Genomic DNA, 27,005 nt, shown 5'->3' on the forward strand with positions numbered 1-27,005 from the left:
AGCTCTCCAACCTGACCCCCAGAGGCCAATGCCAACAGGAAAAGAGCCTTAGAAAAACAATCCTGAACTGAAGGGGCCCACAAAAAACCGAGGAGAAGAGAGATAGGAGAGTACTCTGTCCAAAGACCAGGACCGCTCAGGCTGCACATGAGCAGGCCGGAGGTGAAACAACGTGCGAAACAGCTTGCGGAACTGTGCAGAAGTTGCATCTATACCGAAAGCAAGCTGCAGCGGCTCCGCCAACGACGCACGATACGAGGCGACAGTATTCGGCATAAGAGGACGGTCCTGGAACAACCACGAGAGAAAGAACAACACCACCCAAACAGAAAGGAAAGTACAGAGACGAAGAGTCAAAAAGAATCGGAAGGATCGCCAGGAAACTTCATACTGCCTCCGAGATGAAGCCCTTAGGTGGGAAACCATCAAAGAAGCCACTTGATCACCATACACAGGGTGATAAACCCCGAGTCAAAAACACCAAATGCGAAGACTTGAGGAGAGGAGTGAACCAGTCTCGTAACGGACCAGGCCGATCTATTGAAAGAGGCGGAGCCACGGAAAACTTCCGGGTTCGGACACCTGGCAAGCAGCGCCTGAAACTACGCCTGGGCCAGCCACCACAGGGCCAAGAAGACTACTCGCCCCTGTTAAGTTTCTAAGCAAGCCAGAACCTGGAGCAACAGCTGAACCGGGACAAAGAGGTACAGGAACCACCACCTCGACCAGTCCTGGTGGAAGGTGTCGATCCCGATGGCCTCATGGTTGGGGAAGGGCGCCACATATACCGGAAGATGCCTCGACCACACCAACACGATGAGGTCCACCTGAATGGGCACCTGAACTTCTGGCAGAGCCAACTGAATGAGTCAGCATCGACCGTCCATTCCGTGGACAGGGGAACGAACCGGGATAGGCCGTTCACCAGGACATTGGACCCCCCCCAGAAGTGAACCCCCAGGAGAGCCAAACTCCGAGAACTCAGCAGACGAGTCACCCGAAGCAACCAGCCCCACAGAGCCAAGGACTGCATTGAACCCCCTCAATTCAGACAATGAACCACCAGGGAGCAGTCCGAATGGAGCCGGATTGTCGATCCGCGGGCGACCCGAACCCTCCGAAGCGCGAACCACACCGCAGCGAACACCCGCATCGTGCTGTGGGCCTGACGGAAGGACGGACCCCACTGTTCCTGGCTGGCCTGGTGAGCACTGGTCACAAAGCCCCAGCCGAGAGATGACGCTTCCATGAACACATCGAGCGATGGCTTGGATAGGCGCCAAGGCAATGAACTCGGAAAAACCCAAGAGGAAGCTGGCAATGCAGCAGCTGACGTAAGGCCCCCCCGGGGGTTGAACCCAGCGATCCCATGAGAGGCGAAAGGGACGTCCCCAAAGGAACCAGAATCCCCGACGAAGCCAAACCCGACCAGTGAGTAGACCATCATCGCAGAGTTCAGACTCCCACACAAACCCTCGAGCAACCTCAGAGTGACCCGGGAACCCGCCAGAAACAAACACACACGGGACTGCAGCCGAAGGAGAGACTCTAGAGGGAGAGACAAGGAAATGGTCTGAGAATCCCATACAAGACCCAGCCAGGTCTGAACCTGGGAGGGAACCAGATGGGACTTCTGCCAGTTCACCAGGAACCCGAACCCAGCTAGCTGGAAAAGTACTAAACCCCTGGCGAGCAGACACACGGACCAACTGGGAGCCCAAACCAGCCAGTCGTCAAGGTAGGCCAACACCTGAACACCTAACAGACGCATATAGGTCACCACGACTCAGGTAAAGAGTGTGAACATGAGAGACCCCAGATTCAACCCGAACGAGAGACAACGAAAGCAGTAACTCCGACGCCCCACAACAAAACCAAGCCAGTCCCTGAACCCAGGATGAATCTGGACATGCCAATACGCGTCCTTGTGGTCCAAGGACACCATCAAAGCACCCGGCTCCACCAGCAGCCGGACCTGGGGCAGAGTGGTCATCCAAAAGGAGGGGCAGGAAACCCAGGGGTTCAGACATGACAAGTCCAGAATGAACCGCAGGTCCACACAGTCCCATTTCGGAACCAGAAACGGCAGGAAACCCACCTGAGATGTCGTCATTTCGACCACACCCAAGCTCGCTCACTCCAAGACGACCTGACAAAGCCCAGGAGAAGAGGCCTGCCCTGTCAGCCCCTAACCCCCCCCCTAAGGAGGAGGAGCCACCCAACGTCACCACAAGCCACGAGAAAAAATGCAAAATGGCCGATGCCCCTTATGAGAATCCGACCTGCGCACAGAGCGATCACCGCAAAAAGATCACCAGGCTGCACCAGGTGCAGCTGGGACCGAAGGTGGCACTGCTCCAAAACTGGCACCTGTGGCCTACCCGACGAGCAGAACCACGAGCCCTGGCACGACCCCTCCGGGAAGAACCCACCCGGGAACCCCGGAGAACCAACAAGTCAGACATTGGGCAACAGCTGGAAGAAGCTGCTCGCATATACTGCTCGACCGCAGAGGCCGCAAACATCAAAAGACAAAAGGGCAAAGACAGTCTAAGAGCCAGGGCCCAAGCGGATTCCAAGGAGGAAGCGAAAACCACCTGTCGACACGAGACGTGCAGCGAAAACCACCTGTCGACACGAAACGTGCAGCGAAAACCACCTGTCGACACAAGAGACGTGCAGCGAAAAACCACGACAGTGCATCCCGCAGGATCGTCGTAAACAACTTCAAAAGTGCAGACAACGCATGACCAGCCGAGACCAAAGCACCAGACCCAAGGAACGGCCCCAAGCACCTCCACCACATCCTCAAGCCAATCCGAAGACAGCTCCAGGAGGGAAAAGAAATGCAGGACTGAAGTCAACAGGCAACGTGTGCGCAAGTCCTCAGCCACAAGCGCAGCCAACAGGCCACGTGTGCGCAAGTCCTCGGCCACAAGCGCAGCCAACAGGCCACGTGTGCGCAAGTCCTCGGCCACAAGCGCAGCCAACAGGCCACGTGTGCGCAAGTCCTCAGCCACAAGTGCAGCCAACAGGCCACGTGTGCGTAAGTCCTCAGCCACAAGCGCAGCCAACAGGCCACGTGTGTGCAAGTCCTCAGCCACAAGCGCAGCCAACAGGCCACGTGTGTGCAAGTCCTCAGCCACAAGCGCAGCCAACAGGCCACGTGTGCACAAGTCCTCAGCCACAAGCGCAGCCAACAGGCCACGTGTGCACAAGTCCTCAGCCACAAGTGCAGCCAACAGGGAAGGAACCTGCACGTGAAGCTGAACCGTGTCAACATCCAGCAGAAGGGCCGGAGCAAAAAGGCACTCATTAAAGTACTCAAAGTCCCCCCCCCCCCAGGTAAACCTGGACCACAGTCAACGCCTCGCGCCACTCAAGCGTGTCGGTACGACAGAAAGCTTCCCAAGCATCCAGCGAGAACAAAGGGCAGTCCATAAGCCAGGACGAACCCTGAACCTCATAACAAACCCGGCACAGAGACGAAGCCCCAAACCTGAAAGAAGATGGATCCATTATGGAGGCATACTTCGGGTCGTGCAGGAGGTAAGCCGCAATGGCCGCCCGCACCTCAGCAGGCGAGACGCGGAAAGCTGAAAACCTCTGGAAGGACGGAACTGAAGGACCAGCAAGGACACGGAACCGAACCCGGGGAGGAGCCGAACCCAAATCCAACTCGTTCGCAGAGGAGGGAAAGGAAAACCCCACTCCTTGTAACAGTAAGCCTCGCTCAGAGAGTCTTCCAACTCTCCAAGGGTCCAACGGGGCACAAGGCCCCCAAGCCAGCTCCTCCCCAACCCTGGGAGCCTCCACGTCAGGCCTCGGGAGCGAGTCGTCCTCCAAAGCCCCGGTCTCACAAGAAAAAGCCGGGGCGGCCAGAATGGCAGAAAGAGAATGGGTCCAATGGTCAGACCCTGGAGCTACGGCTGGAGGAACAGACTTGAATGCCTCTATCGCCACCCAGAAAGGGGCAACCCCCGAAACCGCCCTAATCTTACAAACCTCTAAACCCTGCCCCGACCCCGAAGCCCTCAGACAGTTATGAGCCGGAAGCAGGGGGGGAGGGGGGAGAAACTGAATGAATTACAGCAGGGAAAGAACAAGGGGGCGCAGACTGAACCAAGGCCGAAGTGACCAACACCCCAAAGTCTGGGTTCCTATAAGCAAAACGGGGCAGCCTCAGGGCATCTGGGGAAGCAACCAACCGAACACGTTGCAACAACCTAAACCTATCCTGCAACGTGCGAGCCGCCTGCACCCCGAACAATGTCATCTGTAGATTGGGTGAATTGAGTCACAAACAAGTAACAAATCTCGAAGGACTCCGAGTCGAATGTGTCACCGACCCAACAGGCAGCATGATGGAGGCAAAAACAATAAGCGTCGCCTTGAGACAAGGGGACAGAGCAACCCTCAAACTTGCACAAAGCAAGAGGAGACTCAGGGGTCACATCCATCGGACCCGAGTGCCCCCGCGGAGTTTCCCAGGGCCACTAGACTGGGTCTGCTAAGGCAGTGTATTGCTAAGCGGCGCCTAAGCTACCAAACAACACTGCTAAAGCAGAACCCTCGGGACGTGTCCACTCACGAGGGCAAAGCAGGGGGTACCACCAAACAAAAGCAACCCTAGTAAAACGGGAAAGTAATACCAAGGCAGACCCCCCCCCCCACCAATTAAAAACAAAAAATCCTCGTAAGATGGCAACGTACCCAAAGGGAACAGAGCCAGCTGTTGTTATAGGTGAAAACTAGCTGTGCAGTACCCCGCACCCCTACAAGTGCAAATTCTACCACTTACCCCAAGGTAAACAAGGGCTGGAACCCCTCCCCCCAACACTCGGGGCAGTCAGTCGCTGAGCAGCAAAAGACCAACAGAGGTAGACCCAAGGTGACTTCTGGATGACAACCCAAGCTTCAAGGGCGGTACTTACAGGGTACTTAGGGAAGGGAACCCTAAGCGCATGCAGCACGAGTACCTTGAAATAATACTCCCTGCTCTGACGCCACCGTAAGAGCAGCACTGAACCAAAGCATAGCACAACACAACACAAGAGTCTGGAGCTGGAGCCACTTGGCAGCGATGCATCACACCAGCCGAAGAACTGGGGTGTGGATCGTTGGCACGAGGGTCTGGGGCTTCCCTTTCCCCCTCCCGGGGAGGGGGGGGGAGCTGTGCAGACATGAGGCATAGCTCCGGTGATGTCATGCTCGTTTGCTAGTCTTCATTTGGGGAGTTCTGTCCACTCGTTTGTCTATTTTTGCCATTTTAACCAGAACAGGGGTTTGTTTTGGGGTGCTTACCTTTCTGGGTGCCTGTCCCAGTTGATGGCAGATATAGAATGCTCCAAAACCACATGTGCATTTCTATAGGCCATTGCTCCTCGTGCCTCTCTGAGGGGGCCAGGTTCTGGCTCGTGGTCACCGGTAGGCCTAGAACTCCACCCACATCAACTGATGCCAAAGTTAAGGATATTCATGTCAGCCTGGATAGCTCCGGGGCCATAGGGGCGCTCCAAGAAAAAAATTAGTAGTTAGTAACAGTTGAGTGATTGACAGTTGAGAGGTGGGCCGAAAGACCAGAGCTCAACCCCCGCAAGCAAAACTAGGTTAATACCGTGTAGTGTACACTGAGTGCTGACCACAGTGTAGTGAACACTGAGTGCTGACCACAGTGTAGTGTACACTGAGTGCTGACCACAGTGTAGTGAACACTGAGTGCTAACCACAGTGTAGTGAACACTGAGTGCTGACCACAGTGTAGTGTACACTGAGTGCTGACCACAGTGTAGTGTACACTGAGTGCTGACCACAGTGTAGTGAACACTGAGTGCTGACCACAGTGTAGTGTACACTGAGTGCTGACCACAGTGTACACTGAGTGCTGACCACAGTGTAGAGAAACACCAAGATGACAGTTGACTTTATTAATAAAAATGTCTCATGCTTTAAAACAAAAAGTTTCCTATATATATAAAGTTTACTCTCATCTTAATGTGTCTCCATATCATCCTATATATATAAAGTTTACTCTCATCTTGATGTGTCTCCATATCATCCTATATATATAAAGTTTACTCTCATCTTGATGTGTCTCCATATCATCCTATATATATAAAGTTTACTCTCATCTTGATGTGTCTCCATATTATCCTATATATATAAAGTTTACTCTCATCTTGATGTGTCTCCATATCATCCTATATATATAAAGTTTACTCTCATCTTGATGTGTCTCCATATTATCCTATATATATAAAGTTTACTCTCATCTTGATGTGTCTCCATATCATCCTATATATACAAAGTTTACTCTCATCTTGATGTGTCTCCATATCATCCTATATATATAAAGTTTACTCTCATCATGATGTGTCTCCATATCATCCTATAAATATAAAGTTTACTCTCATCTTGATGTGTCTCCATATCATCCTATATATATAAAGTTTACTCTCATCTTGATGTGTCTCCATATCAAAAGTGTTTATATAGAGGCAATACTACACTCAGTTGGGTGAGAACAATGTGACCTTCAGCAGCATACCTTCACTGAGGTGTGGACAGTGTTGACATCTGGGAAGAGTTCCTGGCACTTCTGGAGCCAATCTTCTACCTTCATGCTGCACTCATCAGCTGTGTCTATGGTTGTGTCAACCTCCTGTGCTGTGTTGACTGTGTCGAGGCTCCCCAACATGGCCTGCAGCCGAGTCTTCCCTTCCTCTCCTTGTGTTGTCATATCCACCACACTGGTATCCTCCAGTTCCAAGAGCTTCATTGCTGACTTGTTCTGCTCTACCAGAGCATAGAGTCTGTCCTGGAGCTGGAGGTGTTGAGTCTTCCAGTCCCCCAGCTGCCCCCGGTACTCACCCAGCTGGGACAGTACCTCTTCACAGCTGGTAATGAGGCTGCTGATGCTGCTCTTCTGCTCCTCCACCAGGGAACGTAACTTCTTACTGATGCCTCTGGTCGGAGCTTTATTGGGTTTTGTGGGTACCGTTGTCACTGGCACCACCTCCATACCTTTTAGTTTTCTGATAAGGGCCTCCATACCATAACTGATAGGGAACTGAGTAGCAGCTGTGGCAGTGTGCTGGGCACGGCAGCTGGGGCAGTTCAGCTGACCATTCTTGATAGCATTGTCAATACACTGGGAGCAGAATGTGTGGCCACAAGGCAGATTGCGAGGCCGTAGCAGAGTGTCACCATAATTGTTAAAACACACTGAACATTCCTCTGGGTTGTTATCCTGTGGATAAAGAATATTTGGTTAAGTTACATGTATTTACAATGAAAAAAACTATCTTCTAGGCGAGTCCCCCCCCCCCCCGCTCTCTGGAGCTATCGGATTGATATGCGCATATTAGTCCGGGGTCATCAGTCATCTGGAGTTCAGCCTACCGAGGACCACAAGCCAGAACCTGGCCGCCTCAAAAAGGCAAAGGGAGCAATGGCCTATGGAAACCCCATGTATTTGGGGACATTCCATATCTGCCATCAACTGGGGTTAGCACCCAGAAAGGTAGGCATAACAAAACAGACCCCCACATGGTAAGAAAAATTGCAACCAAAGACCGAATAGAGAGGCAGATTCCACCCCCCCCCCCCATCTAAAGAAACAAGCAAACATCATACACACCGCCACACCACTTGTCCATGCAGCCCTTCCCTCCCTGGGAGGGTGAAGGGGGAGCCCTGGACCTCCTGTGCCGGTTACTCACACCCCAATTCAGAGGCCGAGAATCAAAAACAAAATGGAAACCACCGACCAGAGGGAGCCAGGGTGCCGGGGAGCCTCCGGGACTCACCCAGAAAATGGCGTTCCATTACATTCAACGCTGGTTTTCTGTGTAGAGTTCCTCTGGCTCCCTGAAGCTACCAAACTAAAGAGAAGTAAAATAAAAGAGGGCCTAACGCAGGAGGCGGCTGCCACTCGCCCCTCAACTCGAAGTCGAGACAACTGGCTGCAACCTGCGACCCAAAGCCACACACGAAAGACCAGTACCAGGAACAATGACCAAGTAATGAGTGGCCAGAACCCTATCCGACCTCCAAAACCCCCCACATCCGAATGTCAGCCCAAGACATGTTACCATTCATGGCAGCCAAAGCAACAAACTTATGAACATCATAGACACAAGGGTAGACCACAGGCTGGCTAGACTTAACCCTGCAGACGACCTGGGAGACCCGAGCTCTGGAACAGGGAACGAGGGAAACTGGATCAACCCAAAGCGCATCCCCAGCCACAGAAGCCAAAGCGCGCAGATGATGGCAAAGAGCCGCCACAAGACACAACACCTGATGCACCCCCAATCTGACCAGCCAAGCATTAATGACCCAAGGCCCCTCCGGAAAGCGGCCGTCTTGTTCTTCGCCAGAAAAGAAGGAGACGGCTGCAACTGCACAAACCAACCACCAGGACCAAAAGATCAGAAAGCCCTGCGCCGGAGGAGAGCAGGAAGCTCCCCCACCAGACCCCCAGAGGTCAATGCCAACAGAAACAGCGCCTTAGAAAAACAGTCCTGAACCGAAGGGTCCACCACAAACCGAGGGGAAAAGAGAGCACCCAGTCCAAGGACCAGCATGGCTCAAGCGGCGCATGAGCAGGCTGGAGGTGAAACACAGCACGAGAAAGGTGACGGAATGGGGCAGAAGTGACATCATGAATGCAAGCTAGAGCAGCTCCGGCAGCACCACACAATAAGAGGCGACAGTCCTGATCCGATCCAAAACAGAAGACAATCTACAAAGAGAACGAATATGGCGAAAAGAACGCCAGGAAACTTCATACTGTCACCGAGATGAAGCTCACATGTGGGACACCATCAAAGAAGCTACCTGATCACCATATAAGTGGTGATAAACCCCTGTCAAAAAGACCAGACGTAAAAAGCAGAGGAATAGATCAAACCAGCTGTGTACTTGACCGGTCCAATTTGCTGAAAGTGGCGGAGCCACAGAAAATGCCCCTGGTTCAGACACCGAGCAAGCAGTGCCTGAAACCAAGGCTGGGAAGGCTACCAAAGGGCCAGAAGAGGCCCGACTCTCCCACGGTAAGACTCCAAATGAACCAGAACCTGCAGCAATAGCTGGACTGGAGGGAAGAGGTACAAGTAGCCCCACCTTGACCAGTCCTGCTGAAAGGTGTCAACCGCAACAGCTCTGCAGTTGGAGAACGGTGCCACATATATCGGGAGACACTGAGACCACGTCGACACAAAGAGATCAACCTCCGGGAGCCCGTACGTCTGGCAGAGCCAACTGAAGGAGTCGGCGTCGACCCTCCATTCCATGGACAAGGGAATAAACCGAAACAGGCCATCTGCCAGGACGTCGGACACTCCATGGATATATTTGCCGCACAGAAAGCCAAATCCCAAGAATCCAGCAGATGAGTTACTCAAAGGGATCAGCCCCAAAGAGCAAAGGACCAAAGAGAATCCCCGCAGTTCAGACAATGTACCACCAGAGAGCAGTCCAAATGGAGCTGGATCGTTGAACCCCGAGTGACCCGAACCCTCCAAAGCGACAGCCAAACCTCTGCGAATTCCCACACCATGCTGTGAGCCCAACGGAAGGACGGAGCCCACTGCCCCTGGTCGGCCTGGTGAGCACTGGTCACAAAGCTCCAGCCTAGAATCGAGGCATCTGTGAACTTTGGACATGAACCCCTGGAGGCAGAACCCACCCATCGCGAGAGAGGTGAAAGGGACGGCCTCGACGCTGAAGCCAGACCCGACCCAGTGAGTAAACCGGCACGGGGAAGGTCAGACTCCTGCACAACTGCTCAAGCAACCACCACATGTCCCGGGAATCTCCCCCCCCCCAAAAAAAAAAAAAAACAGCAGAAGGCAGGACTGCAGCAGCAGCAATGCCTCCAGAGGGAAACAAATAAGTGTTCCGCGAGTCGCTCATGAGGCCCAGCTGGGTCCGAACCTTTGGACAGAACCAGATGAGACTTCCACCAGCTCACCAGGAACCAGAATCCGGTGAACTGGGAAAGAACCCCCCCCCACCCTGGTGAGCAGACAAGCAGACCGGCTGGGAGCCCACACCAACCAGTTGTCGAGATAGGCCTACACCTGAACCACTAGCAGACGCAGAAGGGCCACCACGAACCGGGAAGCTGCATGAATATGCGAGGCACCAGATTCAACCCAAAAGGAAGGCAACGAAAGCGGTAAGCCTGCCCCTCCACCACAAAACCTAACCAGTCCCTGAACTCCAGATGAATAGGGAGGTGCCAATATACATCCCGGAGATCCAGAATCACCAAACAACAACCCGGCTCTAACAGAAGCCAAACCAGAGACAGAGTAGTTATCCGAAACGAGGGGCAAGGAATTCAGAGGTTCAGCAGGACAAGTCCAGAATGAACCACATATCCGCACAGTCCCATTTCGGTACTGGAAACAGGCAGGAAACCCACCTGAGGGACAAGGTATTTTCGACCACTCCCAAGCTCACCCACTCCAAGATGACCTGACAGAGTGAATGGGAAGTCAGCCACGAATCCCCCGGTAGGAAGAGGAGCCGCCCAATGCCACCATAGGCCGGATGACACAACCCGAAAAACCCACAAATCATGGGATCAGGTATGAGCAAACAGCACGAGTCCCTGCCCCCCCCCCCCCCCACCAGCATCCTGGTAACGGGGCAATATCTTGAGGTTATCTTGAGATGATTTCGGGGCTTTAGTGTCCCCGGCTCCCGTGGGGGCAAACCACGAATGGGCCAACACCCCGTACGAGAAAGTGGCGCCGGTTCAGAAACTTACAACAAGGCCTACCTCGACCTGCAGAGACCCGAACCCTGGCACGATCCAGCCGGGAGCACGAGAACGCCGACCCCAGATCACCAACAAAGCAGAAAGAGGATGGCAGCAGCAGAAGCTGCCAGGAACTGAGGAACAACCTAGACTGCAAACAAAACAGACAAAAGAGTGGAAAAAACCCCAGAGCTAGGGCCCAGGCCAAAGCAAGACAGCGGGTCTGCAAGCCAGGAAGACCCAGGGACCGCCCCTCAATAGAGGTCGGGGCCAGAATAGAGGCCAAGACTGGGCCACATCGGAGGAAACCACCAAGGGCCACCCAAACCTGTACAAGAGAAATTTGAGAGGAAAATCTCCGGGAGACAAAACCGAAGAACCCAAAGGAAACTGGAAATGAACCTGAACCCAAAACGGAGCCCGAAGCACCACAACTTTTGGCGGAAAACGTACCCTGGAAAAGAAACAACAGGCTGCCATAAAACATACTATTACTCATATACAAATAATCAAACACACATTTACATATACACACGGCTCCGGGAGAAGTAAAGTGATACCTCGGCTCACAAATGACCCTCTTTACGAATTTTCAGGTTACGAGCCCAATTTCTTCATAAAATCCAAATTGCGTTACGAACTTTGCCTAGGGTAAAGTAGTTTGTTGATACACGTATGGCCGACCTAGCGTGTGGTGGCACAGCGACCACGCCTCAGTTTAACAGTGCCTCCCGCCTAGTGACAATCGCGCCTGAATTCTTTGTACAGAATTTCAGTGTTTTGGGATTTTTGGGTATTTGAACATAAAGGTAATTATTATATATCTTGCCATGGTCCCAAGAAAGTCAGTGGTAAGGTTCAATCTAAGAAAATAGTTATGAGTAGAGGCACTAGAGGATGTCCCTTCCTCATTAACCCTTAAACTGCCCAACACTGCATATGAACTTTTGAGTAACTGATGCAAAAGTGTGCATCACTGCATATGTAGTTTTGGAGTACTATGCAAGATTTAAACGGCCCGCGGATACACAGGGTTCACATCACCTTCCTCAGGGCTCTTGCAAACAGACGCCATTTTAAATAAAAATCGTGGGCAACATTACCAGGAGTGGGGGGCCTCAGTACTGAGTGAACCACCAAGGCTGGTGCACGCAACATGAGCTCACAGCACTGATGTTCAGCTTGTGACCACAGCGTCGCTTAAAAATGTCAAAATATATATGTACATGCTATTATTTAGCGATGATAGTATTACAGAAGGCCCCTGACTGTGATATAAATGACCAGGATTCTGATAATAGCAGGATTGTTGTGATAATTTGCGCTGTGCTGTGGGAGGAGTAATGTTGAGGGTGGGAGGGCTGTAGAGTCGTCTGCCGAACGTGTGGCCACCTGTTGCTGTCTGCACTTACTATACAAGCTTAGTGGTTTGCTATGGTGAACAAAATGTGTAGATACTTATATATATAACGTCTGTATATAGAGAATAAAAGCAAAGACAGTATGGTGGGAGGATGATAGTGAGGGAAGGAGTGGTGGTGAGTGGTTGGCTGGTGTGGTGGCCACTCCTTGTTGCTTTTTGACTCAGCATACCAACTTAGTAGTTCGTTATGGTGAACACAAATGTAGATACCTATATATACTGTGTATATATATAGTGTAATAACAGCAAAAGGAGTGTTGGGAGAAGCCATTTTGGTGAGGGTGGTGGCATCATCTGCATGACATGTCATGCTGTGTAAAGGTGGCCACTTTACTCTTTGGGCACTATACCAGCTTAGTTGAACAGTTATGGTGAACAAAACATGTAGATACTTATATATAACGTCTGTATATGGTGAATACAAACAAAACCAATATGGTGGGAGGAGGATGTTGGCGAGGAAGGGAGTGGTGGTGAGTGGCTGGCTGGTGTGTGGCGGTCACTCCTTGTTGCTTTTTGACTCACAATACCAACCTAGTGGTTCGTTATGATGAAAAAAGCATGCAGATACTTATATATAACCTGTGTATATAGTGTAATAACAGCAAAACTATTTGTTAATTGTTTTATGAACATAATAATTGAATCACTAATATGCACAACATAATTTTGAGTACAGCAATGATTCACACATTTTATTATATAAATATATCACATTACACACTATTGAATAATATTACTGCAAAAAAAATTAGAACAAATCAGACATTGAAATAATTAGGTAATAATATCTTTGTGGCAACTCATGCCTGACAGCTGGGGCGGAGCAGACCTTCTTTGGCGCCTGCTCTGTCAACGTCTCTTTTTTGCCAGACTTCCCCCACCATATTACAGCCAAAATATGCCAGTTAGGATTTATTTTTTTATTTTTCCTGTGATCAGGGAACACAAATGAACACTTATAAGGCAAAATATTTTTTTTTTTTTTTTTTTTGCGCCTGTGGGTGTTGAAGGCCTAACAGTCCCGAGCAGCTTAGGGGTTAAGAAAATGTGTGAAGTATGGGAAGAACTGCAAAGTTTTGTTAAAAAAACTCACCCAGATAAAGCTGTAGCAGGCCATTGCATTGACCTTTTAAATGGTTATATGATATCTCACTACAGACAAGTGTTAAAATATAGGGAAAAACAAGTGTGTTTAGACAGATTCTCAGTAAGACAAGCAAGCAGTGAGCCACAACCAGGTCCTAGTAGTTCTCCTGCAAAACGTAGGAGAGGGATTACCCCATAGAAGTCATCACCGCCTGATGTTATAATGGAAGGGGACTCCCCTTCCAACCACTAACACCTCTCCTCCTCTCTCCCCTCCTCACCGTCTTCCATACACCAACAAGAGTCATCAATAAATTTAAGCAATAACCTGTACATACTTTAGTACTAAAGATTAGGGTCAATTAGGTATAAATTTACTTTGAAGTTAATATTTATGGGAGTGTGAAATGGATTAATTCAATTTACATTATTTCTTATGGGAAAATTCGCTTCGGTTTAAAAAATTTTGGGTTATGAACCATCTTTGGGAACGGATTAAATACGTAAGCTCAGGTACCACAGTACCTCCAGATGGAGGCAAAAACTCCTCCAAAACTTGAGCCACACACAGTCACATGTAAACAAGACAGCACCGCCTTGCTGGCGAGCCGGGGAAGCACACAGAAATCAAAAACAATTTCGTGGCCTAAACACCCCTAATCTGGTTAAAATTACTGTGCTACAGAAAACTAACAAGCAAACAGAACTCCCCAATTGAAAAACGAGCATGACGTCACACTTTCTGCGCTGCTTGTCTGCGCAGCTTCCCCCTCCCTGAGAGGGGGAAGGGGGAGCCCCTCGACCCATCGCACCGGCTATCCACTTGTCAGTTCATGAGTGGATGTCAAAACACGCGAAAAAACCAGCCAACTGGGGAAAGGGAGGGCTACCAAGAAGCTTCCGGGTCTCACCCAGAAAATGGTGAGGAGTTCTGGGAGGAGCCCCGTTCGGCTCCCAAGAGCTATCTACCCAAAGCCAAGGACAAAAGAGGGACAAACCTGGGAGGCAGAAACCATGTGCCTAAAACCCGAAAGCAAGACAACAGGCAACACTGAAAGGATCCCGCAGACAACCCGGGAGACCAAAACCCCAGAACAGGGGACAAAGGGGAACCCCGGGCAACTCAAAGCATGTCCAGGGGCCACAGAGGCCACGGCATGCAGGCAATTGCTGAGAGCCATAACCAGACACAAGAAGATGCACCCCCCCGGCCAAAAATACCAAGCAACAACAACCCCATGGACCTCCTCCAGAAAAACAGCCAACCCAACCTCACCAGAAAAAGAAGAATGGCTGCAACAAACAAACCTAACACCAGAACCCAAAGGAGTAGAAACCTCTGAGAAACAATCCGGAACCGAAGGGGCCACAACCAACCGGGGGGAAGAGGTAAGAGAGCATCATGTCCAAAGAACAGGACAGCTCAGGCGGCGCAAGAGACAGCCCTAGACAGCTTGTGAAATGGTGCAGAAGGAACATCAAAACTGAAAGCAAGCCGTAGCAGCTCCGCCAGCACCACACGATACGGGGCGACAGAATGCGGCATACGAAGACGGTCCTGAAACAGCCACTAGAGAAAGGACAAGACCACCTCAACAAAAAGCGAAGAATACCTACGAAGAGACAAAAAGAGAAAAAGGAAGGATCGCCAGGAAGCCCCATACAGCCATCGAGATGAAGCACGCAGGCGGGACACCATCAATGAAGCCACCTGATATCCACCGAGCTTCCCCCGTCCCAACGAAAATGAACAGATGGTGATAGACTTGAGTCAAAAGTAGAGTACCAGACGCAAAGCCTCGAGAAGACCAAACCAGCCCCGTAACAATCGTCTGAGTACATCTCTAAACAATCCCTTGGTACGGACACCGAGCAAGCAGTGCCTGAAACCAAGGTTGTCAGGGAACCAGATGGAATGTCCATCAGGGCACCAGGCACCAAACCCAGCGAGCCGGGAAAGAACCAACCCGGGCGAGCAGACACGCCCCATCCTGGAGGATCCCCACCTCCTGGGACCATTGAAGGACCAACAAGACTGACAACGGATGACGAGAAGAAACCGCTTGCAGAAACCGCCCAACAGCAGACCCCGCAAACAGCAAGAACAAAATGGTGATGAAAACCGAAGAGCCAGAGGCCCAGGCAGAGGCCAACGAGGAAGCGAGCACCACGAGCCAACATGCGAGACGTGAAGCGAAAACAGTGACACCGCATCCTGCAGGAATGGTGCAACCAGCTCCAGCAGGGCAGAACGACGCACATGATGCTGAGTAATGTATGAGGAAAACTACTTAGGATATGTACTGCACTAAAATAAAAATTCCCGTATGGAAAACTAACTCAAAGAAAAGTTCGTGGCCAAGGCTGTAATTCCGAGCTCCCCCTGTCCCAATGAAAATTAACTGCAGGGGGCAGGAGTGGTTGAATGGAAATCGACATCCACCTGCAGACATCGCATACCCGGCAGTCGGTAGTGTGATACAAGAAGAGGAAAGAACTCTGCACTATAACTGAACACTGGTCAGTTCAAAATCAGGGCACTGAACATGTACATAGTCCAGCCTAGCACTATCATCAGTATAGCCAATATGCACATACTAATATACACAAGAATGTGTAGCACAGAGGTAGGAAATACGTAAATATGCAATGAAATGACTGTAAATATGGTCAACACACTGGTAGCTAGGGACAAGAGAGTACACGTGTATAATCAATATGGTGAACTAACACGACTTAATTAGCAATTGCTAATGTAATGTACAAGATAAACTATATATACAGAGAGATTCCAATATATATATATATATAAGGCCAGGGACTGAATGACGGGTAATGAATGAGTGCCCAGAGTCAAAAAAAGATTCAGTCGCTGAAAAAATAAATCAAAAGTTACCAAAATTTTGGGCTATGCCCCACAGTGTAATGAACAACAAGATATACGGACATATTAACCCTTAACATGCTCGGGGTCTAATATCCTGCTATCCACACAGGCGCATGTCATTTTGAAAAAAAAAAAAAATTTTTTTTTTTGCTAATCTGTTAAGTTCTGTTCACTGATCACGGGAAAAATAAAAAAAAATTTCTATTGTACTTACTTTTGTTGCAATAGAGCCGAGAAGCTCGGTGATGACGTCACAATCTGCATGTTCGCTCATGCAGTACACGCCCGGGAGATGTTGCGCGCGGTCCTCGAACAGCCAGAGTTGCCACAAATATATTTTCGCGCTATTTATTTACAATGTCTAAGCGCATTTTATCTAATTTTTTTTCACTAATTGTGTTTCAAATACTGCTTGAACATATTTTGTATCAATAATTGTTGCATATTTGAGTATACACAGGCGCACACAAATGTTTTCAATTACGGCAATATAATATGTCATTACAGTCTATTATATTGTATGTTCTGCTTATATTTGTATATATTTACACACACGCACACGTTATCTGCTTATATGTTTACATATTTACACACTCGCACACGCTATACACACTTTGAAGCACACTTAGAAGATTTCTAGACTGTGGTAGTCATTGAAGCAGTCGACAGCACATAATGGGATACCACACGTTTCACACCATGTTTGCACAAGCTTCCGTTTCTTGTCTCTACGTGTCGTTGTTTTACACACCAAGCAATCACGTTGGGCTATTGCACGCTTCACACCAGGTGGCAAATACTTAAGTTTGTGTGCTAGGAAGCCTTCAGTGTGAGCGAGGCGTGGAGTACCAGCATGGTGCAACAGTGGGTTTATGATGGGCCGCTGAATACCTGGGACATCTTTTGCAAACTTTCCTAATAACTGTATTGCAGCATCAAATACAAAGTCACGGAAAGTGGGCTTACGTCCAGTTCTCACAAGGTACATGTTGAAACAGTTCAGCATGCTCATGTCCACAAGATGGAAGAACACTTTTTTCGTCCACCTACATGTCTTCCGCACACACTCTGCAGTGCCAATCATCATGTCTGATTTATCAATCAACCGCATGTTGATATTATAGTCTAAAACAGTCTGGCTTATATAGTGGTGCGTTTGTTTTATGGCTCACTTTCCCACTGTTCACCATTGTTCCATCATGAATTGTTGTCAACAAGTTCACCTCTCTTTTGTCTTTCCACCGAACTGACAGAATGTTATCACTTTTCCTTCTCTGACACTCACCAACTGCAATGTCGTTGTCAAACACAGGCATTTCCCTTCGTTGTGGCTTTACTGTACCAACCAATCTGGTTCTATTTTCTAGCAAGAACCGAGCTAGCAAGGGACTTGTATAGTAATTATCTGTGTATAAAATGTGTCCCTTGTTCATCCACGGAGCCATGATGGTCTTCACTACACTCCCCGAGAATCCATGTTCGTCGTTACCGGGAATGTCTACATCACTAGCCGAGTACAGAATCATGTGTAACACGTATCCTGTCTCACAATCACAAAGAACAAAAAATTTCAGGCCAAATCGGTTTCGTTTTGAGGGAATGTACTGTTTGAATGGAACACGTCCCTTGAAAAGTATGAGAGATTCATCAACCACCAGCTTCTGTGCTGGTACGTAAAAATCTCTGAATTTTCCAATAACATCGTTCATGTAGTGCCTCACTCGCCACAGTCTATCATCAGGTGTTCGGTCCTGAACACTTCCAAAATGTAGACACCTGAGGAGTATCTGAAACCTGTCTCGTGACATATATTTCCCGAATAAAGGTGTTGGTATTGTCTTGTCCTTGCTCCAATAGTCATTTATTGCATGTTTGTGACAGTGCTTCATCAACAAACAGAGTGCCAAAAACACATACATTTCCGCCACTGTGGTATTTTTCCAACGCTGCAGTCGTGAAAATTCTGTGATTTCCCTCTCAATCAGGTAAGCAGCATGCAGGTTCGTTTGGTGTACAATGTATTCCATGAGTGGTTCATCATAGAATGCTGTAAAATATTCCATCTCAGCCATGTCCTCACCTTGATTAGGGAAAAGGTTTGTAATCCCTACATCTTTATCGTCAAAGTGAGGAATATTAGGAATAAAATCGTCACCATCACTCCACTGAAGTACACCAGGCGTCCTGCGAGATGCAGAGGAAAGACGGCGAGGAAGCGATGCATACCGGCGACCAGGAGCTGAATACCGTCTGCGAGAAGCACGGCGGCTACGTGCACGGCGGCTACGTGCACGTGAGGTGGGTGCACGTGAGGTGGGTGCACGTGAACACGAGGGTCTTGGTCCCTCATGTGGTGCCATGCGGTGGCGCTTGGCCGGGCGAGATGCTGCTGACGCGACAATTTCTCGCCCAGTTACACCACTGGTACCAGCCACAGGCTCAATAAAACTTTGATCTGAGTCACTAAACCCAGAAAAGGAGTCACCTCCCTCTGACTCGTCACCCTCAAACAGAAAATATCCACAGGAACTCTGAGGTCGTGGTAGAATTGGGGTAGAAAATGGGCGAGGAGGCATGGGAGAGCGTATAGGCCTCGCCATGGCATGGCGGTCATTCTCACTTTCACTGCTGCTGCTACTATCACCCGACAACTGTGTATAATCCTCATCGTTGTCTGAATCGTCAAACACACTTTCTTCACCTTAATGAATAATTCGTGGGCTATTTGCTCTGGGGTGAGGGACTGAGTGGTGCGTGCCCGTGAGGCGTTTGACCGTGCGCTCGCCATGGTGACTCTCGCTAAACTGAGGCCTCCCATGCCATCGAATCGTGAGCTGGATTTTTTTTCAAAATGGCTGCTGTTTACTAGAGCCCCTGGGCAGCGTATGGGACCCCCAGCTACACCGCGGGCCATTCAAATCGTGCGCGGTACCCATACACTTCATATGAAGTGAAGAGCAGTTGACTGGTAAAACGATTTACACTTCATATGAAGTGATGCGCACTTTAAGGGTTAAAGCAACGTTAAAATGCACACAAAGTGTCCAATCAACATACCACAAACAATACCCAACACTTATCCAAAAATCGACAGCCAGTGCCTGGCTGACAGTGTAGCCAGACCGTATAATCTCGCATGTAGAGTGTAGACACTATAGTGGCATGACACAGCTCAGCCATGTAATATTCTGGGAGCATTGGTAGTGGATTATGTCCTACGTTGCATATGCATTAGGATAAGAGTAGGCGTAGAGTAGAGGCGGAGAGGGCATCACTCCGAGCCACCCTACTCCTGCATTCAGAGAAAAACTAGGAAGTTTCCTTATATAGAAAATCCAGAACTCCGCCAGTATCAAGAGGGCTATGACTGGAGAGAGAGAGTAGCTAGTGCGGTGTATTACCCTTGAGAAAGGTCGCAGAACACCAACACATGTTATACTGTCTAGAAACAAAACTATCTCCCTCAGGCCACGCTCAGAATGCATGAGGTCCAAGCTGACTACACCCTTCTTTCGTAGAGGGTAGCCGACAATGTTTATTTAACAATTATTTTTATTGCCGAGACAGATTACGGAAATGAGATGTGATTAGAAAATAATTAGATATAGTATTGAAAGATGATTAGTAGTATGGAAGTGGACCAATGAGTTCAAGAAAACACTGGAGGTAATCCTCACCAGAAACTGACAGATGTACCAATAATATGTGAATTATCGAAGTTCTTCTCAAACCTTCGAGACCCTAGATAATCAAGCACTAAATCACAGAGGCACATATGGGCCCATTGGTATACTTGACCAAGAGTCATGCAGGATCCCGATACGATTCTTACATGAATGTGACATGACGCAGAAGAATACATGACCCAGATAAGAATGTTGTTAAAATTATCCACAGGAAGAACGGAACTGAAGGACCCGAAGGGACACGGAACTGAACCGGGGAAGGACCATCACCAAAACCAACTCGTATGTAGAGAGGGAAGGGAAGGGAAGGAAAACCCCCACTCCCTGTAAAAGTAAGCCCCACTCAAAGGGTAGGAAAACCCAGTTGAGTCCAATGGGGCTCAAGGTCCCCAAGCCAGCCAGCCCCCCCCCCTAACCCCGGGAACCTCTATACCAGGTCCCGGGGCCGAATTGTCCTCCAAAGCCCCGGCCTCAAAATCAGAAGCCGGGCCAGCCGTAAAACACTAAGGAGGGGAAGGGGGGCACTGGTCAGACTCATATGCAACAACTGGAGGAACCGAATCAAATGCCTCCGTCGCCACCCCAGAAGGGGCAACCCCCGAAACTTCCCGAGTCTCAGAATCCTCTAAACTCCCCCCACCTCTCCGACCATGAAGCCCACAGACACTCCGGTGCCGGAAGCAAGGAGAGGGGGGGGAGGGAAACCAGAATGAACCACAGCAGGGGAAGAACGAGGGGGGTGCGGACTGAACCAAGGTCGAAACGCCCAACACCCCCAAGTCCGGGTCTCTACAAGCAAAGCAGGGTAGCCTCGGGGCATCCGGGGTAGCAATCAACCTAGCATGTTGCAGCAACCTAAATCTAACACCTGACGCCTGACAGCTGGGTGGACAGCACTTCAGATTCGTAGTCCTGAGATTTCGGGTTCAATCCCCAGTAGAGGCGGAGATAAATGGGCAAAATGTTTCTTTCACCCTGATGCTCCTGTTACCTAGCAGTAAATAGGTAACCTGGGAGTTGGACAGCTGCTATGAGCTGCTTCCTGGGGGTGGAGGCCTGGTCGAGGACCGGGCCACGGGGACACTACGTCCCAAAATTCTCTCAAGATAACCTCAAGATAGCATGCAACGCCTGAGCCGCCTGCACCCAGATAGTGTCATCAGTGGATTGGGTAAAGTGAATCACAAACAAGCAAAAATGCTTGCAAGACTCCAGGTTGAAGGTGTCACCAACCCAACAGGCAGCATAACGGAGGAAGAAACAATGTGTCGCCCTGAGACAAGGGAACAGAGTAACCCTCAAACTCGCACAAGGAGAGAGGGGACCCAGGGGTCACATCCATTGAACCCCTTGCACCCCCGCGGGATTTCCCAGGGGCCTTAGACTGTTATCGCAAAGGGCAAGCCCAGGCAGGGTACTGCTAACCGGCGCCCATGTCTATCAAACAAACGTCTAAAACTGACCCCCCCCCCCCCGGGACGTGTCCACTCACGGGTGCCAAGCAAGGGGGTACCACTGAACATAGGAGGTCAAGACCCTAAGATAACTGGGGATAGGGGAACAAAAGTAGACACCTCCACCAGGCACAAACAAAAATGAAAAGAAAACCCCTTCAAGAGGACAAAGTAACCAGAAGGAAAAAAACTGGCCACTGTAATAGGTAAAAACTAGCTGCGCAGTAACCTGCGCCCTTGCCAGTGCAAAAACTACCACTTACCCCCAAGGTAAACAAGGGAGGAAACTCCCCAACACACTTGGGGCGGTCAATCACCGAGCAGCAAAAGACCAACAGAGGTAGACCCCCAAGGTGACTTGTGGAAGATAAACCCAAGCCCCAAGGGCAGTACTTACAGGGCACTCAGGGAAGGGAACCCTAAGCACATGCAGCTTGAGTACCTGTGAATATTACTCCCAGCTCGCACGCCACCATAAGAGCAGCACTGGACACAAGGCACAGCACAACACATGAGAGAATCTGGAGCTGGAGCCACACGACCGAGCCACAATCACATCAGCCGAGAACTGACAGGTGGATAGCCGGCGTAATGGGTCTGGGGCTCCCCCTTCCCCCTCCTTCTGGGAGGGGGGGGGGGAAGCTGCGTAGAAAAGTGGCGTAGCAAGTGTGACGTCATGCTTGTTTTTCAATTGGGGAGTTCTGTTTACTTGTTAGTTTTCTGTAGTTGTTTTAACCAGATTAGGGGTTTGTGTTGGGGTGCCTACCTTTCTGGGTGCCCGGCCCGGTTGATGGCAGACATAGAATGCTCCACACAATAAATAAAGTATGTAAAATAAAATAAAATAAAGTAAAATAAAGTAAACTTGGGAATAAAGTACGCAATGCGTTATAATCTGGAAGAAAATAAGGAGGTTGAAGCAGTTGAAAAACCTGACTTCAGGAGAGGACATTATGGCGACCTTAGAATTTTTTTTAGTGAGTATAATTGGACAGACTTGTTGCTAGGCAAGGAAGTAAATGAGATGTATGTCAAGTTTTGTGAAATATATGATAAAAGCATTATTTTGTTTATACCAAAACAGAGATGCAGAACTAGGGAACAGGACTGGTTCAACAGAAATTGCAAGAGGGCCAGAGACCAAAAAACATAAAAATGGAATCAATATAGGAAGAGGCCAAACCCCCAAATATACCAGCGATACAAAGATGCAAGAAACAACTACACGGCAGTGAGGAGAGAGGAAGAAAGAAATTTTGAAAAAGGGATTGCAGACAAATGTAAAACAAAACCAGGTCTATTCTATAAATTCATAAACAACAAATTGCAGGTAAAGGATAATATTCAGAGGTTGAAAATGGGGAAAAAAAATCATGGAAAATTTAAAGGAGATGTGTGAAACATTAAACGAAAAATTCCAAAGCGTGTTAGTACAAAATGAAATCTTCAGGGAACCAGACACAATATGAATTCCAGAGAACAACATTGAGCACATACAGGTGTCTAGAGACGAAGTGGAAAAAATGCTCAAGGAGCTAAGTAAGAACAAAGCAGTTGGTCCAGATGGAGTTTCACCATGGGTTCTGAGAGAATGTGCACCTGAGCTCAGCATTCCACTTCAACTGATTTTTCAGGCATCCCTGTGTACAGGAGTTGTAGCTGATGTGTGGAAAAAGGCTAACATAGTTCCAATATACAAAAGTGGCTACAGGGAAGGCCCCCTTAACCCTTAAGCTGCTAAGGGGTCCTGAGGAGATTTACACCCCTGTGTGCAAGAATTTTTTTTTTTTTTTAATTATTGTTTACTAAAGATGTTAATTTGTATTCCCTGAGCATGGGGGAAAAAAATCGTAGGTCACATATTTTTGCCGCAATAGGCCGAGGAAGTCTGGTAAAATGTGGGCGTTGACAGAGCAGTCGTCAGAGACCGTCAGCGTCACCCGAGTTGACAGGTGGGAGTTGCCACAAAGATATTATTACCTAATTATTTCAATCTCTCTAATTGATTTTTTTAGTTTTTTTTGTAGTAATATTATTCAATAGTGTGTAGTGTGATAGATTTATATAATAAATGGAGTGAATCATTGCTATACTCGAAAGTATGGTGTGCACATTAGTGATTCAATTATTATGTTCATAAAACAATAAACAAATAGTTTTACTGTTATTACACTCTATACATAGGTTATATATAAGTATCTGCATGTTTTATTCACCATAACGAATAAGTTGGTATTATGAGTCAAAAAGCAACGAGGAGTGACCGCCACACACCAGCCAGCCACTCCCTCAACAACGCCTCACTCGTCCACTAACTCCTCCCACCGTCCTATTATTTATTTAATTTACTATATACAGACGTTATATATAAGGATCTACATGTTTTGTTCAACACAACTGTACAACTAAGCTGATATAGTTAGTTCAGGCACTAAGAGACGTCGCTGCACAAAGTCGGCTGGCGGCTACCTCCCTCACTCATTCAAGGTCAGGTGCACTAAAATTTCTCCCCCCAACAGTACTGTTTGCAGTGTTGTTACACTATATACGCACATTATATATAAGTATATACATTTGTGTTCCCCATAGAGAACCACTGAGCTGGTATGGTGAATGCAGACAATAACAGGTGACCACACATTCAAAAGGTGACACCCCTAGGGTCAACACTTGCATCAGAGGAGCTCCAGCATATTTCAACAATCCTAAGTATTGTAGTACAGGTTAATGATAGTGAGTGATGTCCCAGAGAACATAAAGGTATAGTGCTTTTGAAAAATAGGTGAGATAACAGGAATGTGCCAAGGGAAGTGAAAAATTGGATGAGAAAAAGTTGCCCTAGTGTTTACAGTGCAGAGAAGAACATTCAAGATGGCCGCCGGCAAGAGGAAAAACAAAACAGAGCTTGATTTTGCGGGATTCAATGATGAAAGCATTGATATTAGTAGTCTACATAACAAGTTGGTAAAATTAGATACTATAGTGAACTCTCATGTAGAAATAATTAGTAAATTGAAAGAAAGTAATGACCATTTGAATAGCAAAGTTTTATGTCTTGAGGGTTTAGTGAAGGACTTGTGCAAGGATAAGAATCAATTGGAAACAAATTGCAAAGCCATAGAAGAAGAAAATAAACTCTTAAAAATAGCTTTGGAAGAAGTTAAAAGTAAATTTAAACATAAATGACTACAATAGGTTAGGTAAGGAAATTCAACAGGAGAAACAGCTTTTGTCAGCACAGATGGAGGAAGTTACACAGGGAATAGAACAGTGCAAGAAAGATATGCAACTCACTTATGAACAAGTGGCCAAGGAGAAGGAATAAATAGAAGAAGCAGTAAAGGAAGTCAAACACTGCAGCAACCAAGATAAAACAAACATTAGGCTGGAAGTGAGGAAAGAATTGGCATCTAACTTGAAGTTGGTGCAAAACACAGTTGATCGGAGCAAATCCCTGATAATTTTTGGTTGCAAAGAAAAGGAGATAACATCTAGGTCAGAAAAAGCTGTAGAAGAAGCGAAAGTAGTAGATAAAATTGTTGGCCTCATAGAAGGTCTTACTACCATAGAGAATGTGTGCGACTACAGGAGAATTGGCAGATACGTAAAAGGGAAAGATCGACCTTTGAGGATCACCCTAAATGAGAGCAAAACGTTTAAATGAGAACAGGAATGAAGAAGAAATCAATTCTTTTTTCTACAAAGTGATAGGGGTAGGCAGACCAGTAAAGTGGTACATAAAGGCAAACCAACAAAATCAATAGAGAGAGGGGGAGTGAAGAATAAGGAGAGGGGGAACAAGTTCCTGAAGATTGCATACACCAACATAGATGAAGTGAGATCGAAGATACTGGAGTTAAGTGATGTAATACAGCTGCAGACACCAGACATTGTTGCACTCACGGAGACAAAACTTGAAGATGTAATTTTCAATGAGGTCATATTCCCAAGGGGCTACTCAATTTGGAGACGGGACAGAAAAATTAGGAAAGGCAGTGGCGTTGCTGTGCTGGTGAAAGAACACCTAAAGGTGAAGGAAATAATGACTGCCAATCCACAAGAAGTTGACATATTAGCACTAGAGATCTGCCATGAGGATGATAAACCAATGATCATAAAAGCATAAGTATCCACTCAATTTAACGACCTCTTTTATACCGATCTGCCGGTATTAACGACTGGTTTGGGAGATCGGTATCTGGAGCCTCGTATACCGGTCTGGTGGTCGATATTACCGACGGTCGGTATTGAGTTTGTTTTGGCATCGGCAGCCTCTCACATGGCGACCAGGCGATCATCCAGAGTGGTATATTAAATCTTAACTTTTTTAAAATGATTCAGTTTTATGAAGAAAATTCTAAATTATTATTAATAAAATATTTTAAAACAATTGTTATTAAGAAAATTCTTTGTTTTCTTATTAGATACCTTTTATAGTATAGGCAATAGGTATTTTTTTCCCCACGGACCTAGAATGTACTGCACCTGGCCATGTGACCGCATTGTTTACTGTCAACTCGTGCAGCTGAGAGCAATGTCTCAGAATATTAGCCAGAGAAAATCAGATTCAGACAAAAATAGATAAATTCATGATTTCAACGGTTCGTGAAAGCACCCACTGGGAAGTCAACAAGTCATGCAGCATCCACTGGCAACGAGTGCCTACAAGCCATGCTGCACCCGCCGATGCTGAATTCCCACCAACAAGTCATGCAGCCTCCGCTGGCAATGAATGCTCTGCAAGCTATGTTGCACCCGCCGATGCTGAATTCCCACCAACAAGTCATGCAGCCTCCGCTGGCAATGAATGCTCTGCAAGCTATGCTGCACCCGCCGATGCTGAATTCCCACCAACAAGTTATGCAGCCTCCGCTGGCAATGAATGCTCTGCAAGCTATGCTGCACCCACCGATGCTGAATTCCCACCAACAAGTCATGCAGCCTCCGCTGGCAATGAATGCTCTGCAAGCTATGCTGCACCCACCGATGCTGAATTCCCACCAACAAGTTATGCAGCCTCCGCTGGCAATGAATGCTCTGCAAGCTATGCTGCACCCGCCGATGCTGAATTCCCACCAACAAGTTATGCAGCCTCCGCTGGCAATGAATGCTCTACAAGCCATGTTGCACCCGCCGATGCTGAATTCCCACCAACAAGTTATGCAGCCTCCGCTGGCAATGAATGCTCTGCAAGCTATGCTGCACCCGCCGATGCTGAATTCCCATCAATAAGTCGTGCAGCCTCCGCCGGCAACGAATGCTCTGCAAGCTGTGCTGCACCCGCCGATGCTGAATTCCCATCGTTAAGTCGTGCAGCCTCCGCCGGCAACGAATGTTCTGCAAGATATGCTGCACCCTCCTTTGCTGAATTCCCATCAACAAGTCGTGCTGCCTCCGCTGGCAACGAATGCTCTGCAAGCTATGCTGCACCTGCCGATGCTGAATTCCCATCGATAAGTCGTGCAGCCTCCGCCGGCAACGAATGCTCTGCAAGCTATGCTGCACCCCCCGATGCTGAATTCCCATCGACATGTCATGGAGCATCCGCCAGCAACGAATGCTCTACAAGCCATGTTGCACCCGCTGATGCTGAATTCCCATCAAAAGTCGTGCAGCCTCCACTAACGATATAAAATATGATTGAAAGGCATATAATTTAGTGTAAAAAGTGTTGATAGAGTACAGTATTGTAAGT

The 27,005-nt window shown here is 48.3% G+C and overlaps 1 protein-coding gene across 1 annotated transcript in view; it reads right to left on the reverse strand.

Annotated features, from left to right (window-relative positions):
• LOC123748120 (uncharacterized) overlaps positions 1-27,005 on the reverse strand; it is a 252,555-nt gene that overhangs the window by 151,245 nt on the left and 74,305 nt on the right. The window contains exon 3 of the mRNA XM_069324575.1: positions 6,548-7,249. Coding sequence (XP_069180676.1) covers positions 6,548-7,249 — 702 coding nt within the window. The remainder of the gene's footprint in view (positions 1-6,547; positions 7,250-27,005) is intronic.

The sequence above is a fragment of the Procambarus clarkii genome, chromosome 14 (genome assembly GCF_040958095.1).
Source record: "Procambarus clarkii isolate CNS0578487 chromosome 14, FALCON_Pclarkii_2.0, whole genome shotgun sequence".
NCBI classification, from domain to species: Eukaryota; Metazoa; Arthropoda; class Malacostraca; order Decapoda; family Cambaridae; genus Procambarus; species Procambarus clarkii.